This window comes from Oryctolagus cuniculus, chromosome 15 (genome assembly GCF_051225735.1).
Source record: "Oryctolagus cuniculus isolate XC-2025 breed Fujian yellow rabbit chromosome 15, ASM5122573v1, whole genome shotgun sequence".
NCBI classification, from domain to species: Eukaryota; Metazoa; Chordata; class Mammalia; order Lagomorpha; family Leporidae; genus Oryctolagus; species Oryctolagus cuniculus.
The window spans coordinates 57,930,878-57,945,987 of NC_142881.1; the positions used below are offsets into that span (position 1 = coordinate 57,930,878).

The 15,110-nt window shown below is 37.9% G+C and overlaps 1 protein-coding gene across 2 annotated transcripts in view; it reads right to left on the reverse strand.

Annotated features, from left to right (window-relative positions):
* The window catches only part of CTNNA3 (catenin alpha 3), a 1,694,949-nt gene that overhangs the window by 182,714 nt on the left and 1,497,125 nt on the right, over positions 1 to 15,110 (reverse strand). For both annotated transcript variants that reach the window (XM_017348752.4, XM_070057731.2), the window contains exon 14: positions 12,276 to 12,368. In XM_017348752.4, the coding sequence (XP_017204241.3) occupies positions 12,276 to 12,368 (93 nt within the window). The remainder of the gene's footprint in view (positions 1 to 12,275; positions 12,369 to 15,110) is intronic.

Sequence of the window (15,110 nt, forward strand, 5' to 3'; positions counted from 1 at the left end):
TAGAAATGAGGAAATAAGAAAGAAAAAAGTGGACTATCCAAACTCGGAGATCACAAATGTAGCCTCAGGGGAAACTCTCAACTATGAAAAGCACAACCATCAATTCGGCAAATAAAAAGAGTTTTTGAACTCATTCAATTGTCTTACTAGAGGTAGAAAAGTCATCTGACAAAATTCAATATCATTTATTGATTAAAAATAAAAAACAAAAACCTCTCAGGAATTAGGCATAGAGAGGTAGACATCCACCATGGCTGAAGAGTGAGAAGCCATGCTGACCTCAAGCAAACATGTTCCCAGGGACTTGAATGAAAGAAATTGTCAGTGGAGAACTTAAAGAGCAAACAGAGACTGCACGGAGCAGTGAGGAGGGCAGACACACAGTTACTGGCAACCCAATATGAGCAACTCCTGCCTATACACAGCCAGTGCCCAGCTGTGAAAGGCAAGGTGAGAGGAGGCTGCCACAGCCCTTGCCCCCAACAGCTTCTACTGAGGGAGAATTTCATGGTCCCTACAGGCTTTGAGTCCAGCCTGGGGTCCTGGCGTGGGGCTGAGCAACTGCTTTGCCCTATGAAGGGAAGCCATGTTGTTTCTCTCCCCTCTCCTCATCAAAGTAGCATTTACTTGAAAGCAGAATGACAAAGAGAGTGACAGAGAAGTCTTCCATTCATTCATTCACCAATTGCCCACAACATCCAGCAGTGGGCCAGGCCTAAACCAGGAGCCTGGAACTCTATCCTTGTCTCTCATACATTTGGCAAGGACCCAAGCACTTAGAGCATCATCCACTGCCTCCCAGGTTGCATTAGCAAGGAGCTGGATCAGAAACAGAGCAACTGAGACTGCCAGAGGCACTCCAGTGTGGAATGTGGGCTGAGGGCAGCACAAGCAACATCTTATCTTGCTATGCCACAGCATCCAGCCCTTGATATACCCCTGATGTAAGATGTCTTACAGAAGAAATCCTTCTTTCGTCTTCTTTCACTTGTGGCCAGATTCTTTTATAAGTCTACTCTGTAAGATACAATGCCCCAGATTTTGTAAATGTAATGCCAAATGAGACAAACTTGTTTACTGCACAATTAGGATTTAGAATTTAGCGGAAAAGAAAATCCTTTATGTAAGAAACTACACATGCACAACAATTGTCATGATGTGGGAATCTCCATGCATTCAAGATTCACATTGGAGGGAAGCTGTGATTGAACTTAGGGGTCAGAGTAGGCACAGTTAAACTGGAATCCTAACTATGAGTGGTATTTACTGATAGGAGAGAGGAGATGGAAGAGTGGATGAAACTGTTTTCCCCCTAGATGAAGGAACCACATAAAGGAGAATCGGATGCTATACAAGAACCAAAGTTTCCACACAAGGAAAAGGGGTTGGAGAGAAGGTGTGAAATATTATACAAAACAGAAAAGCAGAGGGTAGATTGTGAAGTTCTCTCACCCAGGGCAATAAGGGATTCTATTGCATGTCAAGATCAGAGATGATGCTGAGATGCAGGAGGGTGATAGAAGTGTGTATGGTGATATATGACAGATTTGCACTTTAGAACTATCATGTGAGTTTTAGCATGGACAAAGGAAGGTTACAAACCTGGAGGCAGAAGCCATTTTAGGAATCTGCTTTAGAAATCTAGGTGAGAAATGCCAGTGCGTGAACTAAGGTAGTGACCAAGACAGCCTTAATGTTCCCTCAACTTGCCAAAACTTTAGAAAGGTTTCCTCTTGACTCTAGGCCTTTCTCTTTCCTTAGTGCATTTTACTTTAAAAAACTTAAAAATATACATTCTTGATTTGCCATTTGGGAAGTAAATATTTTTAAAAGTTTCTGGCCAATTTTACAGCCTAGGAATATCCATCTCAAAGATATGGGAGCTCTCCTTTAGAAATGTGATCATAAAGATAAAGCCCTTATATCCCAGTTTCTCTAGGAGGGTAGGAGCCTAATGTGAAAAGGTAGCTTGCTTCAAGTTGTAAAACTACCTCTTTTCATTAAGGAAACGTTTATGAAAAATTTTCTTGCTCATTTGGGTAAAATCAATTCACAAACTTGATGGTCTACAACCCCTATCACACCATCTCTGAAAAATCGTCAGCCCTTTATGTCAGCATAGTCGAGCTTTGAATAAAGTTAAACTTTCTTGTTTAACTTTGGTGAAGTCCCTTGGCAACAATGATGGTGGGGGTGGTGCAAAAAGAACAAGTTCATAAGATATTTACAAGAAAGTAAGACCTAAGTGTGTATGACCAGCTATGGGAAGATGAGAAAAATATTCCTGGTTTCAGAATTGAACAACTGAATGTATAGAGATACAATGAGTATATAGGAGTTTGAGATTTTTAGGACAGGACAGCACATTTAAGCGTGAAAACAATAAGAGCCACAGGTATTTGGGAGTCATCCAGTGGGAGGAAACTTGCATTTATGCTTACGTATGTGGCCATAGCTCAGGAGAGCAGAATAGGCTAGAGTCATACATCTACAGATGATAGTGAAAATTTTGGGACTGCCTAAGAAAGTCTAGAAAAACTCAGAGGAACCAGAGGGCTTATATAAGAACTCCATGAATCTTAATGTTTAGAAATAGAGAAAAAAAAAGTAAATTATGAATATAAAACAGAATAATCACCAATAAAGTTAGGAAAAAAACAGTGATTGCCAAACAGAAAATTGAAATTATAGGAACCAATACACTGCCTGCTATATTGCTGCTGAATACTGCAATTTCAGCCAGGTTTTGCTGGGCCATGTATCATAATGACCTAAGACAAATTATAGGACGAAGAAGGCAATAAGGTCATGACTCCTTATTATGTATGGTAATTTGGTATAAATTTAAGCTACTTGAGAGCGTATTCTGATGACAAGCAGCACCTATTAATTTTATTCCAGTTTTTAAAGTAAATCACCCATCCACGGCATTTTTTCCATTCTCACAGCAAAAGATATTCAGCTAACTACATGTTGACAAGCAATAATGAGGCAGTACTTCCTATAATCAGCATGAAGCTAGAATGCACATGGCTTGAAAAAACACTAAGAATGATCTCTAGCACTTTAAGATTTGATATGCTCCAATTCATTTGCTGCTGTTGACATTTTGAGGTTGTGTCCAGTAACCTAGGCAACTGTTCTTATTTCTGTCCTAAGTTACTTCTATTTATAGAGTTTAGTTTCAGTGGCCTCAAAGATTCACTTTAAGACAGTGAAGGTTTACAAAATATATGCTTGCTCATGAATGTAGTATTTAATTAATATTAGTAATTATAATTATTATATTTTATGTTAATTATAATTATTAATATTAACAAGTGGCAAACCTTAGTCATCCAACACAGACTATGTTTCAATTTTGGTAATTTGGAATCTTCAATATATATGATAATATATCTTTAAAAGGTAGCATGCCATTGTAATGATAAAATATGAACACACTATAGTTTGAATTATGAGTATTTAAGGGTTTTGTTTTGGTTTTAATGTTCCATTCATTAAATTCAGCTCCCGCATTTGGAGACAATGACACCATACACCTTTACATATAAATCTTATTTGATTCAATTCTGTTAAATGGGTTCCTTTTACACCCTTCATCAATAAGCCATTATGAACAAAGTTCATATTTTGCTTAAAAAAATAAAGTTTAAATTTGAAAAGTGATGTGAGCAAGAACAAGAGCGAGAGTGGACCTGAGTGCTTTACCTGCTGGCTCACCCCTCAAACGGATGCAACACCCAGGTAAAAAGTCAGGAGTCGGAAACTCCCTCCTGCTCTCCTACATGAATGGCAGGGGCCCAAGCACCTAGTCCATCTTCAACTGCCTTCCCAGGCAAATTGGCAGGTAGCTGGATTTGAAACAGCACTCTGATAGAGATGTTGGTATTGCAAGTGGCAACCTAACCTGCTGAACCACAGTGTTGGGCCCCTAGACCTTATTTATTTGGAGCATAAGCACTATTTGGAGAGGGATAGATGATTTTAAATGACTATGTCCAATACTGTCCCTGATGTGCATTCTACAAATATCAAGATAATAGCTATCCTTTTTTTATAACACAGTGTGTACCAAAATTTAAAAAAAAAAACTCCTAGGAATTTAATCCCTATTTAATTTTCTAAAGATGGATGAGAAATTTGAGAGAGACATGAACTAATGGAACAGCGTGCCATCGATGTTACACAAACAAAAACTCCCAATACAGAGGCAAGCATTCAATAAATGCTGAAGAAAATTTTTAAAAAAAACCTGACAACTAGTGGGTTAAGTTTTGTATTTTTCCTACTGTTAGGAGTTGCCCTTCATGGTTACTATTTTTAGTTCAATTTTATGTGAATAGAGATAAACATAAGTGTTTCCCCATCATTAAAAAGCACATTAATGTCATATTTCTTTTAAAATCTTCTCGCAGTTTCTTATTAGCCTTTTCTTGAGGAAAGAAAACATACCAAAATAAATTTCAAATGACTCTTCATGGTAGAGTGTCCAGAATGTCAAAAAGATCTGGCTCCAAAAAACTGTGTAACATAATATTAGAAGACTAAGAAATTTGTCTTTCCACAGCTCCTTGAGCCATTTAAAAAGAAGTCAAAGTTGAATACCAGCAAACACAAATCTATACTAATCATGCAATTCATTTTATAAAAATCAAAATTAATTGGGCATTACACACATGGCAAGAATTGAACTAAATTTTCATTTATCTAATACAACTTTCATTATTATAACTGTTATTACAATTTTGCGGAGAAGAAAACTGAAACTTAGAAATATAAGATAACTTTTTTAGGCTCTTATGGATAGTAATTGGTAGAAGAAATATTTGAGTCAAGGTTTATGTGATTTCAAAGTCTATAGTCTTGACTTCTATATTATCAGGCAGTGCTAGAAAAGATGAATCACCAGTTCATCCATTCCATTCCCCAAACTCCCTTTGATCCATTTTATTAAGTCTTTCTTAATCCATATTTGGGCCCCAGAAAGCCTTGAGGCACATTATCTCAGCTGCCCCCTGCTAACAATTTCCTGAGTCTCTGCTGCTACCATAGTCCCTATTATAGAAAATAAACAGAGAAAACTTCTCTTAAGTAGACTTTTCATTTTACTGAAATACCATAAAAGCCAATGTGATGAGCCTGAGTCAGTGCTTCTGTTCTTGTGGATTTCACGCTGGGGGACTTTAGAGCCTTATCCCAAAGGCCCCAGATAAATGTCTCCACTAACCTATACCACATCATCAAGGTGGAGTGATCCCCCAAAGGAGCCTATCGCACTTTGTGCATCATTGGGTACTTTCCAAGTGGTAGACAACACATTGATTTTAGTATCGATGGAACATCATAGGATTAAGGCATCTGGGGTTTGCATAGGTTAAACACATTTGATTTTAAAATCTGCAGTGTTCATTTTCAAAAATCATATTTCTACAGCAATTAATATCAATTATGCAATACTGACTATAGCAGTGGTAGAGCTATGAGATCTTAAGGGATGATGAGACTGTATCCAATTTTCAAGCATGCTGTACTAGAAAGAAACTGTGGTTCAGTCAAAAGACTGGGCATTTCGTCCCAGCCAACATGACTGACATAAACTACTTCAGTGCTTTGAGTCTAGTTCTCCAAATAGCAAAATCAATGGAAAATGAAAGAAAATAAACTTCAGGAACTTAGTAAATAAGATACCAATTTAGAAATGTTATATAAACTACAATGTGCTCAGTGATAACTAACATTGCCCTATTTAAAATGAAAATATAGTTTAGCATAATTTTTAATAATCTTTTAGGAAGCTTTCAGGACTTAGAGAAAGCTTATCATTAAGACTGGAAATCTGATTATGTTACCAGAGTGTATTTTCATGTTCTTCTCAAATTTGAGCTTTTATAATAAAAGATACCCATTTTATCCTTGATGAAAATATTAAATGAATAAACAGTGACTTCCATGGAGACTGCTCTGTAGACCTTTAACCTATCAAATTCCGGTGTCACTGTGAACATGAGCAATTGCTGGATATAATCACAGTATCACTCCAGGGAGTATTCATGTTTAATAATTAAGGCAATCACTAATTTCCAGTGGTGTTCTATTGCCACTTCATAAGGCATGCACTATTGGTCATTTAGTGTTTTTCTGTCATTGGCCATGAACTCTAAATCATTATTTGTTAGTTACAGACCTTTACAACACCCAGTGGCATTTGCTACTGATGACAGCAATAACAGATGATGTTGAGCCCAAACTACTAGCAGTGAAATGCAGAAAGTAAAATGATAATAAATAACTGTCACTCCATTACTAGCCAGTGCCTAAAATTGTTCTAGCACATGTTCAGTATAGCAGACTCCGCATAATCCAAGAACCAAAAAGGCATTTACTCCTTAGTAACAGGAACAAACAAAAAGGAATCCAGACACTAAGTCTTGGACAGTGACCAGGAATTCAACACTGAACATACGCTGACTATTCAAATAATTCTCAACAGAATCCACTGTAAAATCTTATAGATTCTTCTTAAAGTGCTATGCATATGAAATGTGTCAAAAGATAAACTCAGTCCAAAGGACACAAATTAGAGAATTGCTGGATAGAATACAAACGTAAAATCTCAAAAGGATATGAGAATTAGCCTGTGAATACTATTATATCATTATGAGGAATATGGTACTATTATAGATAAAAAATGTCTAGTGGAGAGTATGAAATCTGTGCAAAAATTATCTCTATTCTGGTCTGGTGATTTGAGCTATCCTCTTTGAATTTCTGTACTACAAACTTTAGATGAGAATGTAGAATCTGTTGTAATCAACTCACAATATAAATACACAGTAAGAGGGTATTGCTGGAGTTACATTGTTGACACTATACATAATTACTCTTTAAAAATTAAAGGGAAATTTCTATCTTCCCCTTCTCAGACAGCCGAAGAATCTGGTTTCTTTTCTGTTCTCTCATTTCATTCATGATGTATTAGATTTGTTCTAGATGCAGCTCTTTGTTAATAAAGGATTCATCCTACAAATTTTATGTTCTATGTGAACTCACATTTGCTAGTCACTAAAGGGCTAAAACTAAAAACAATCTACTTACTAGACAAACCATCAAAATATAATCCTCATGATCTTATTAATATAGCAAAGTGAATGTGATATTTAAGTCATTTATGTGAAGTGCTGATCTTTCCTTGTTTTCCCCTAAAAAGTAGATTCTGGCATTTCACAGTAGTTTATTTTGGAAATAGATCTTAAGAAGCAAACTGTATGCTGGGAAGAATGAATGAAGACAAATAAAGCCAGTCCAAAGACGTATTATCAAGGTGGTCACTGCAACTGCCAACGGGGCTGGATCTCACTGGGGACATGCTGAAGACCTGTGGAAAATGCACCACAGGATTGTCCATATCAGGACTGAAACAAAAATTGTTCTGTGAGACGTTAACCCTTACAGAAGGTTGGGTGTGATTTAAAGAGCAGCTTGAAAAGAAATGTCACACAGTAGCTTCAGGGAATCTACCAGAAGTGAATCAAACCTGAGTTATTTGTAATTTATGGAAAGGAGATTTGCAAAAAGCAGAGACCGACCAAGCTGAATACAGTGTTATCCTTAATAGATTTGGTATTCACCTTCCCAGCACAAAACAGTGGTTATGTTATCATTCAAGGGCATCTCAGGTCAACTGGACTTTTGCTTAGCTTTGAACAGTGGGATCAAAATCCAAGGAGCAGAGCAGATTCAGAGTGCCACAAAGTGAAAAGCAGTGGCATCTATGAAAGATTCAGAAGCAGAGAGACATCAATTTTATAATTTATAAAGAAGTAATGGGTAGGGACTCATTTAGCTGACATATAATCCTGGTCAAGAACAAAAACACAAATAAAAATAGTAAAAGAAGTTTATCTTTTAATAGCATCATTTTAAAATATTAATTTATTCATTTTTATTTCTTTGAAAGGTATATGGGAGGAGGGAGAAAGGAGTAAGGAGGAGAGGGGGAGAGAGGGAGAGACAGACAGACAGACAGATATCTCCCATCTATTGGTTCACTCTCCAAATGCCTGTAACAGCTGGAAGCCAGGAGCTCAAGACTTCATCTGGGTCTCCCACATGGGTAGGGGAGACCCAAGAACTTGGGCCATCATCTTATACTTTCCAGATGTGCAATCAGAAAGCTGAATTCAAAGCTGAGAAGGGACCTGATCCCAGGCACCCTGATATGGGATGCAGGTGTCCAACAGCAGTTTAATCTACTGTGCATCAGTGCTCACCCATTCTCTAAGTCTACCAATGATGCTGCGAGAAGGTATTCTCATTTGTCTGTTGAAGAAATCAATGCTAGAACAAAAAATAGTTCTAGAACAAAAAAAAATACTAAAATGGATAAAGTATTACATTGTACATCAACAGTCAGGATAAGAGCTGATCAAGTCAGTGTTTCTCATAGTGTCCTTTTCACATCAACAGGTTTCCCCTTTGGTGCTCAGTTAGTTGTTGCCGTTCAGGGAGAACATATGATATTTGTCCCTTTGGGTCTGGCTTAATTCAGTCAGCATGATGTTTTCCAGATTCCTCCATTTTGTTGCAAATGACCGGGTTTCACTGTTTTTGACTGCTGTATAGTATTCTATAGAGTACATGTCCCATAATTTCTTTATCCAGTCTACTGTTGATGGGCATTTGGGTTGGTTCCAGGTCTTAGCTATTGTGAATTCAGCTGCAATAAACATTAATGTGCAGACTGCTTTTTTGTTTGCCAATTTCATTTCCTTTGGGTAAATTCCAAGGAGTGGTATAGCTGGGATGTATGGTAGGGTTATGTTCAGGTTTCTGAGGAATCTCCAGACTGACTTCCATAGTGGCTTGACCAGTTTGCATTCCCACCAACAGTGGGTTAGTGTCCCTTTTTCCCCACATCCTCTCCAGCATCTGTTGTTGGTAGATTTCTGAATGAGAGCCATTCTAACCGGGGTGAGGTGAAACCTCATTGTGGTTTTGATTTGCATTTGCCTGATTGCTAGTGATCTTGAACAAAGGGTCTGTTGGCCCTTTGGATTTCCTCTTTTGAAAAATGTCTATTGAGGTCCTTGGCCCATCTCTTAAGTGGGTTGTTTGTTTTGATGTTGTGGAGTTTCTTGATTTCTTTGTAGATTCTGGTTATCAACCCTTTATCTGTTGCATAGTTTGCAAATATTTTTTCCCATTCTGTTGGTTGCCTCTTCACTTTCCTGACTGTTTCTTTTGAAGTACAGAAACTTCTCAATTTGATGCAATCCCAAATGTTAATTTTGGCTTTGACTTCCTGTGCTTCTGGGGTCTTTTCCAAGAAGTCTTTGCCAGTACCTATATCTTGCAGGGTTTCTCCAATGCTCTCTAGTAATTTGATGGTGTCAGGTCATAGATTTAAGTCTTTAATCCATGTTGAGTGAATTTTTGTGTAAGGTGAAAGGTAGGGGTCTTGCTTCATGATTCTGCACGTGAAAATCCAATTTTCCCAGCACCATTTATTGAATAGACTGTCCTTACTCTAGGGATTGGTTTTGGATCCTGGATCAAACATAAGTTGGCTATAGATGTTTGGATTAATTTTTGGTGTTTCTATATTCTTCCATTGGTCTATCCATCTGTTTCTGTACCAGTACCATGCTGTTTTGATTACAACTGCCCTGTAGTATGTCCTGAAATCTGGTATTGCGATGCCTCCGGCTTTGTTCTAGTACTATTGGTTGAACTATGTAACTAACACAATTATTCTTAGGTATTTAAATTTTAACTGAAAAGGGATCCCTGTTAACTATAAGAGTGGGAATGAGAGAGGGAAGAGATGTACAATTTGGGACATGCTCAATCAGACTTGCCCCAAATGGTGGAGTTCGAATCGTGCCAGGGGATTCCAAAACAATCCCATCAAGGTGGCATGTACCAATGCCATCTCACTAGTCCCAGTGATCAACTTCAGTTCACAATTGATCACACTGATAGGTCTAAGAGTCAAAGGGATCACACAAATGAGACTAGTGTCTGCTAATGCTAACTGATAGAATAAAAAAGGGAGAGAATGATCCAACATGGGAAGCGGGATACACAGCAGACTCATAGAATGGCAGATGTACTAAATAGCACTCTGGCCTCAGAATTATCCCTTAATGCATTCAGATCTGGCTGAAGAGCCCATGAGAGTATTTTATGCATGGAAAGCCAAGACACTCTGGGAAAAAAAATAAAAAAAGAAAACCTAAATGAAAGATCTCTGTGAGTGAGATCCCAGTGGAAAGAACGTGGCCATCAAAGAAGGAGGTACCTTTCTCTGAAGGGAGGAGAGAACTTCCATTTTGACTATGACCCTGTCTGAATAAGATCAAAGTCGGTAAACCCAAAAGGCTTCCATAGCCTTAGCAACTCATGACTAGAGCCTAGGGAGATTACTGAGGCCATAAACAAGAGTGCCAAATTGTTAAGTCAACAACAGGAGTCACTGTGTAATTACTTCTCATGTGGGATCTGTCCTTAATGTGTTGTCCAATGTGAAGTAATGCTACAACTAGTACTGAAACAGTATTTTACACTCTGTGTTTCTGTGTGGGTGCAAACTGATGAAATCTTTACTTAATATATACTGAATTGATCTTCTGTATATAAAGATAATTGAAAATGAATCTTGATGTGAATGGAATGGGAGAGGGAGCGGGAGATGGGAGGGGTGCAAGTGGGAGGGAAATTATGGGGGTGGGGGGGAGCCAATGTAATCCATAAACTATATTTTAGAAATTTATATTTACTAAATAAAAAAAAGCAAAAAAATATCATGGGCAAACCATGTCATAAATCAAATAAAAATATAGTATCCTACTATGTTTAGTACCAAATCTCAATAAAGATGTTACACCCCCCCCCCAAAAAAAAGAAATCCATGCTTATCTTAATTCCAGAATTCTGAAACTTGTGCTTTAATTAAAATTTTCTCCTCTCAGTTTTTTTGGTAAGCCCTGATACCCACCTTTGCCAGCATTGACCCAGCATCAGATTAAGTGAACCATTCACTTCACTGAAAATATGAGCATGTTTCCCACAGCAACATGTATTTCAATGCCATGGTCATTTGCAAGATTTGGTCTCTTATCAATGATTCTAAATACATTTGAAAGAAATTAAATTCAGATGTTGTGTGATCTCAGACAGTTTTCAACATGAACTGGCTTCTAAAGGATTGACAAATAGCCCAGATAATCAGCAGGAAATGGAAACTCAACAAAGTGACACTGCCTGATACATCACCAAATACTGATAGGCTATGTAACAGTGGTGTTAACTGGAGAACATTTGTTCTTCAAAATAAAAATATCCATGAAAGGTAAACATAGAGTATTATAATTGCCAAAAACACACAACATTCTAACAAAACATGGGGATTTTTTGGCTGATAAATACTAATTGTAAGCCATTTTAATATCCAGAAACAGAATTTCCCTACATTTATCTGTTTTAACATGTCTCACCATATTTTCTGTATTTTATAACAACTGAGAAAGCATATGTAAGTGCTCTGTTAACTCAGTTAATCCTCACACCAAGGGTATTACTAATATCCTCATTTAACAAATGAGAAAGCTTATAGAGAGGCCAAATGACTTTCCTGAGCATTAAAGGAGGTAACTGCATTCCAGGATGTCTGAGCCACTGTACTATACCACATGAATTCAGATCCAGATTCTGCAGTCTGGTCTATAGTTGCAAGCCATCAGTGGTTAGATTGCCACACTTTGACACATCCCCATGCATCCCATGTGAGCAAAGTGAAGTAAGAACTTCACAGTAATTTAGAAATGGATTAAACCTTTAGAATCGTGTAAGTTGTGTGTGTGCATGTGTATGTGTGTGTGTGAGGGGTGGGTGCAGAGGAGGGCATTGTATATAGAAAGAAGAGTAATGAATCAGAAAGGTTTTTTCTTAAGAATTTCAGAGTATATTTACATCCTCTTGCTTTTTTTCTATTTTAAATAAATAGAAATATAAATATTTCATTTTTATATTCCCATGATTCCTGTAAAGATCCAAAGCTGGACGCAGTAATTCACTACTGAAATGGCTACATTGTGAATTATTAAAATAGAAGAAATAATTCGTCATAAGCCATTGTCCCTACCTTCCATGGCTGTTCCCACTGTACCTCACAGACCTAGGAGTCCCACCTGTAGGAGGCTGCCTAGATGGCCAAGGAGAGGGCACACTCCTGGGGTAGGGCACACAGCCGGCCCTCGAGGGAGGTGACTTACCCGGTCAGTTTTCCCTTCGGTCTGAATGCTGGTGTGACTGCGGACCTCATGATCCTCTTCAAGGTCAGAAACATCCTCCAGCTCCTCTGGGGTCTGAAAAAGAAAGCAGAACTCGCTGGTGGTCACGGAAAATGCTGAAGTCGCTTTGGAAAGCAGTCTGGCAATACCTCCCAAAGGTAATCATAGAGTTACACAAAACCCAGCAATTCCATTCTTATATATCCAAGAGAAATGAAGACATACATCTTTGCAAATCTTGTACACAAACATTCATAGCAATGGCTTTCATAATAGAAAGTAGAAACAACTCAAATGAACATCTTTTGATGAATGGGCAAACACAGTATGGTATATATGTGTGCATACAATATTATCAATTAGCATTTTAAGGGGCTTAAATGATAAATTAAATGGAATTTCAGTGTCTATAATATAAACAGTTCATTAACTTATTATATGTGTTTGTTTTCAATGTCCCCTTAAATACATCTGATTCAGGTGATGTCTTGCTAAGGAATCCTCCCAGATGGGCTGGGTTCCTCTATTTGCACTGTCTTAATGCTCATCACAATTTATTATATCATTGCATTTTGAATTAGGCACCAATCATTTCACATTTACTCTTCTTTGCTTACTCTCAGCACCACTACTATGCACGATGATAGCAAAACATCAAAACATATAAATGGAGATGAGCCAAACAAAATAGATCTGCAGCAGCAACAAAAACCTGTTTTTCCTAATTCATATTTTCATATCCATAGTCTGACTGCAGGAATAAAAATGCCTCTCATTTTGAAAACACAGGTAAAACTTCTTAAAAAGAATTGATCTGCATTTGTTTTACTTCACACAGGCTCAAGCTTATACTGTGATGATTTTTGCTTCAGTCACAGTAACAGACACAAAAAAATAAACATTAGCCTTCATAAGAAAAAAAAAACATCAAGAATGGAAGAAGACATCCTTGGGTCTGCAACTCTTATGCACACATTGCTGTTAAAGAATGAAAAAGGGCAAAGTTTGCTTTCTTAAAGCAGCTCTGGATTCCCTTAAACCTTGCTTTGTGCACAGGCACTTTGCTTATTTTCGGGTTGTCAAAGCCTTTATTTCCCTTGGGACCACTCCAGCTATGAGGATGTGTGATTAGCTCGCATTGTGGAACAAAGCTACCACTTTCCCATTCACTAATGGCTTCAGGTCTTTTTCGTCTCATGGGTCTTTAACTAGCATTTTCTTTGGGCTCAAACTAACATCATCTACCCACTTACACAAAGTCTTTTGCACTTATCTCAGACATTAATATTCCCACCACACTATGGCCTCCGACATGCTGAGTATTTGTTGTCTGTTGATATTTTGCAGCCATCCTTTGCTGCAACTATGTGCAATTATAAGCGCACAGCCAGTTATTCTGTCAGGTATTAATAGCAGTTCACTGCTATGAAACTTCTATACAATCACACATTCCATTATCAGCCAGTCTGTGCCCACTTCTCACAGTATTAAGAAATCATCTTTTAAAATTTCCCTTCTTAATATATTATCAGGCCCTTTATAACATCTGAATTCAGAAAACAATTCTCTTTTCTTGCTTCCTGTTGGTTAGCAATTGAAGACTATCAGGACTCCTACTACGATCGCTTTTTTGTAAATGTCTGCTGTTGATTACTTGGGTTCACCTTATCACGTAGTGATGTTTATCTTCAACATTCATTCCAGTATTTTATTCAATCCCCAAATAACGACAGAATGGAAACTTAGAACAATTTCTGCTGTCAAAAGTTAAATGTCCCAATTTTGTTGCGGTTGTTGCAGGAAGAGCTAAGCCCACCATATACGCCCACATACTCCTGTGCTTTTGTCTTTAACATAGGACTAGTAGTTTTCTTGCAAAAGTACCAAAATGTACTTATTTTCATGAACAGAATCAGTAGGACAGTGTTAACACACTTGCTGGCAGAACATCACATTCTGTAAGGCAAGAAGGTGCCTGGTATTATGAAAATAAAAAGTATATGGTGTTATAGTTTAAATTAAATTGAAACTTTTAAAATATTTTATCAATTTATATTCATTTTATTTCAAAGGGATGGAAGTGGGGAGGAGACACAGACACACACACACACACACACACACACAGAATTTTTCTTCCTTCAAACTGCTGGTCCACTCCTCAAATGTCCAGGAACTTCATTTACATCTTTCCTGTGGGTGTCAGAGACCCAAGTATTTAAGCTATTATTTGTTTTCTCCTAGGATGCACATTAGAAGAAGCTGGAATTAATATAATCATCTCTGCTATCAAGAAAAATAGTATGAGGCTGGTGCCGCGGCTCACTAGGCTAATCCTCCGCCTAGCGGCGCCGGCACACTGGGTTCTAGTCCCGGTCGGGGCGCCGGATTCTGTCCCGGTTGCCCCTCTTCCAGGCCAGCTCTCTGCTGTGGCCAGGGAGTGCAGTGGAGGATGGCCCAGGTGCTTGGGCCCTGCACCCCATGGGAGACCAGGAAAAGCACCTGGCTCCTGGCTCCTGCCATCGGATCAGCGCGGTGCGCCGGCCGCAGCGCGCCAGCCGCGGCGGCCATTGGAGGGTGAACCAACGGCAAAAAGGAAGACCTTTCTGTCTGTCTCTCTCTCACTGTCCACTCTGCCTGTCAAAAAAAAAAATAAAATAAAATAAAAAAAAGAAAAAAAAGAAAAATAGTATGTATATGTAAATATCTATATATAAACATAATTTACATATGAAGTAAATATAAACAGTGATCAAAATTGTTAATTCTATGCATGTTGGTTGAACTCCTCTTTATACTTCTCTGATCTATTTGAAATAT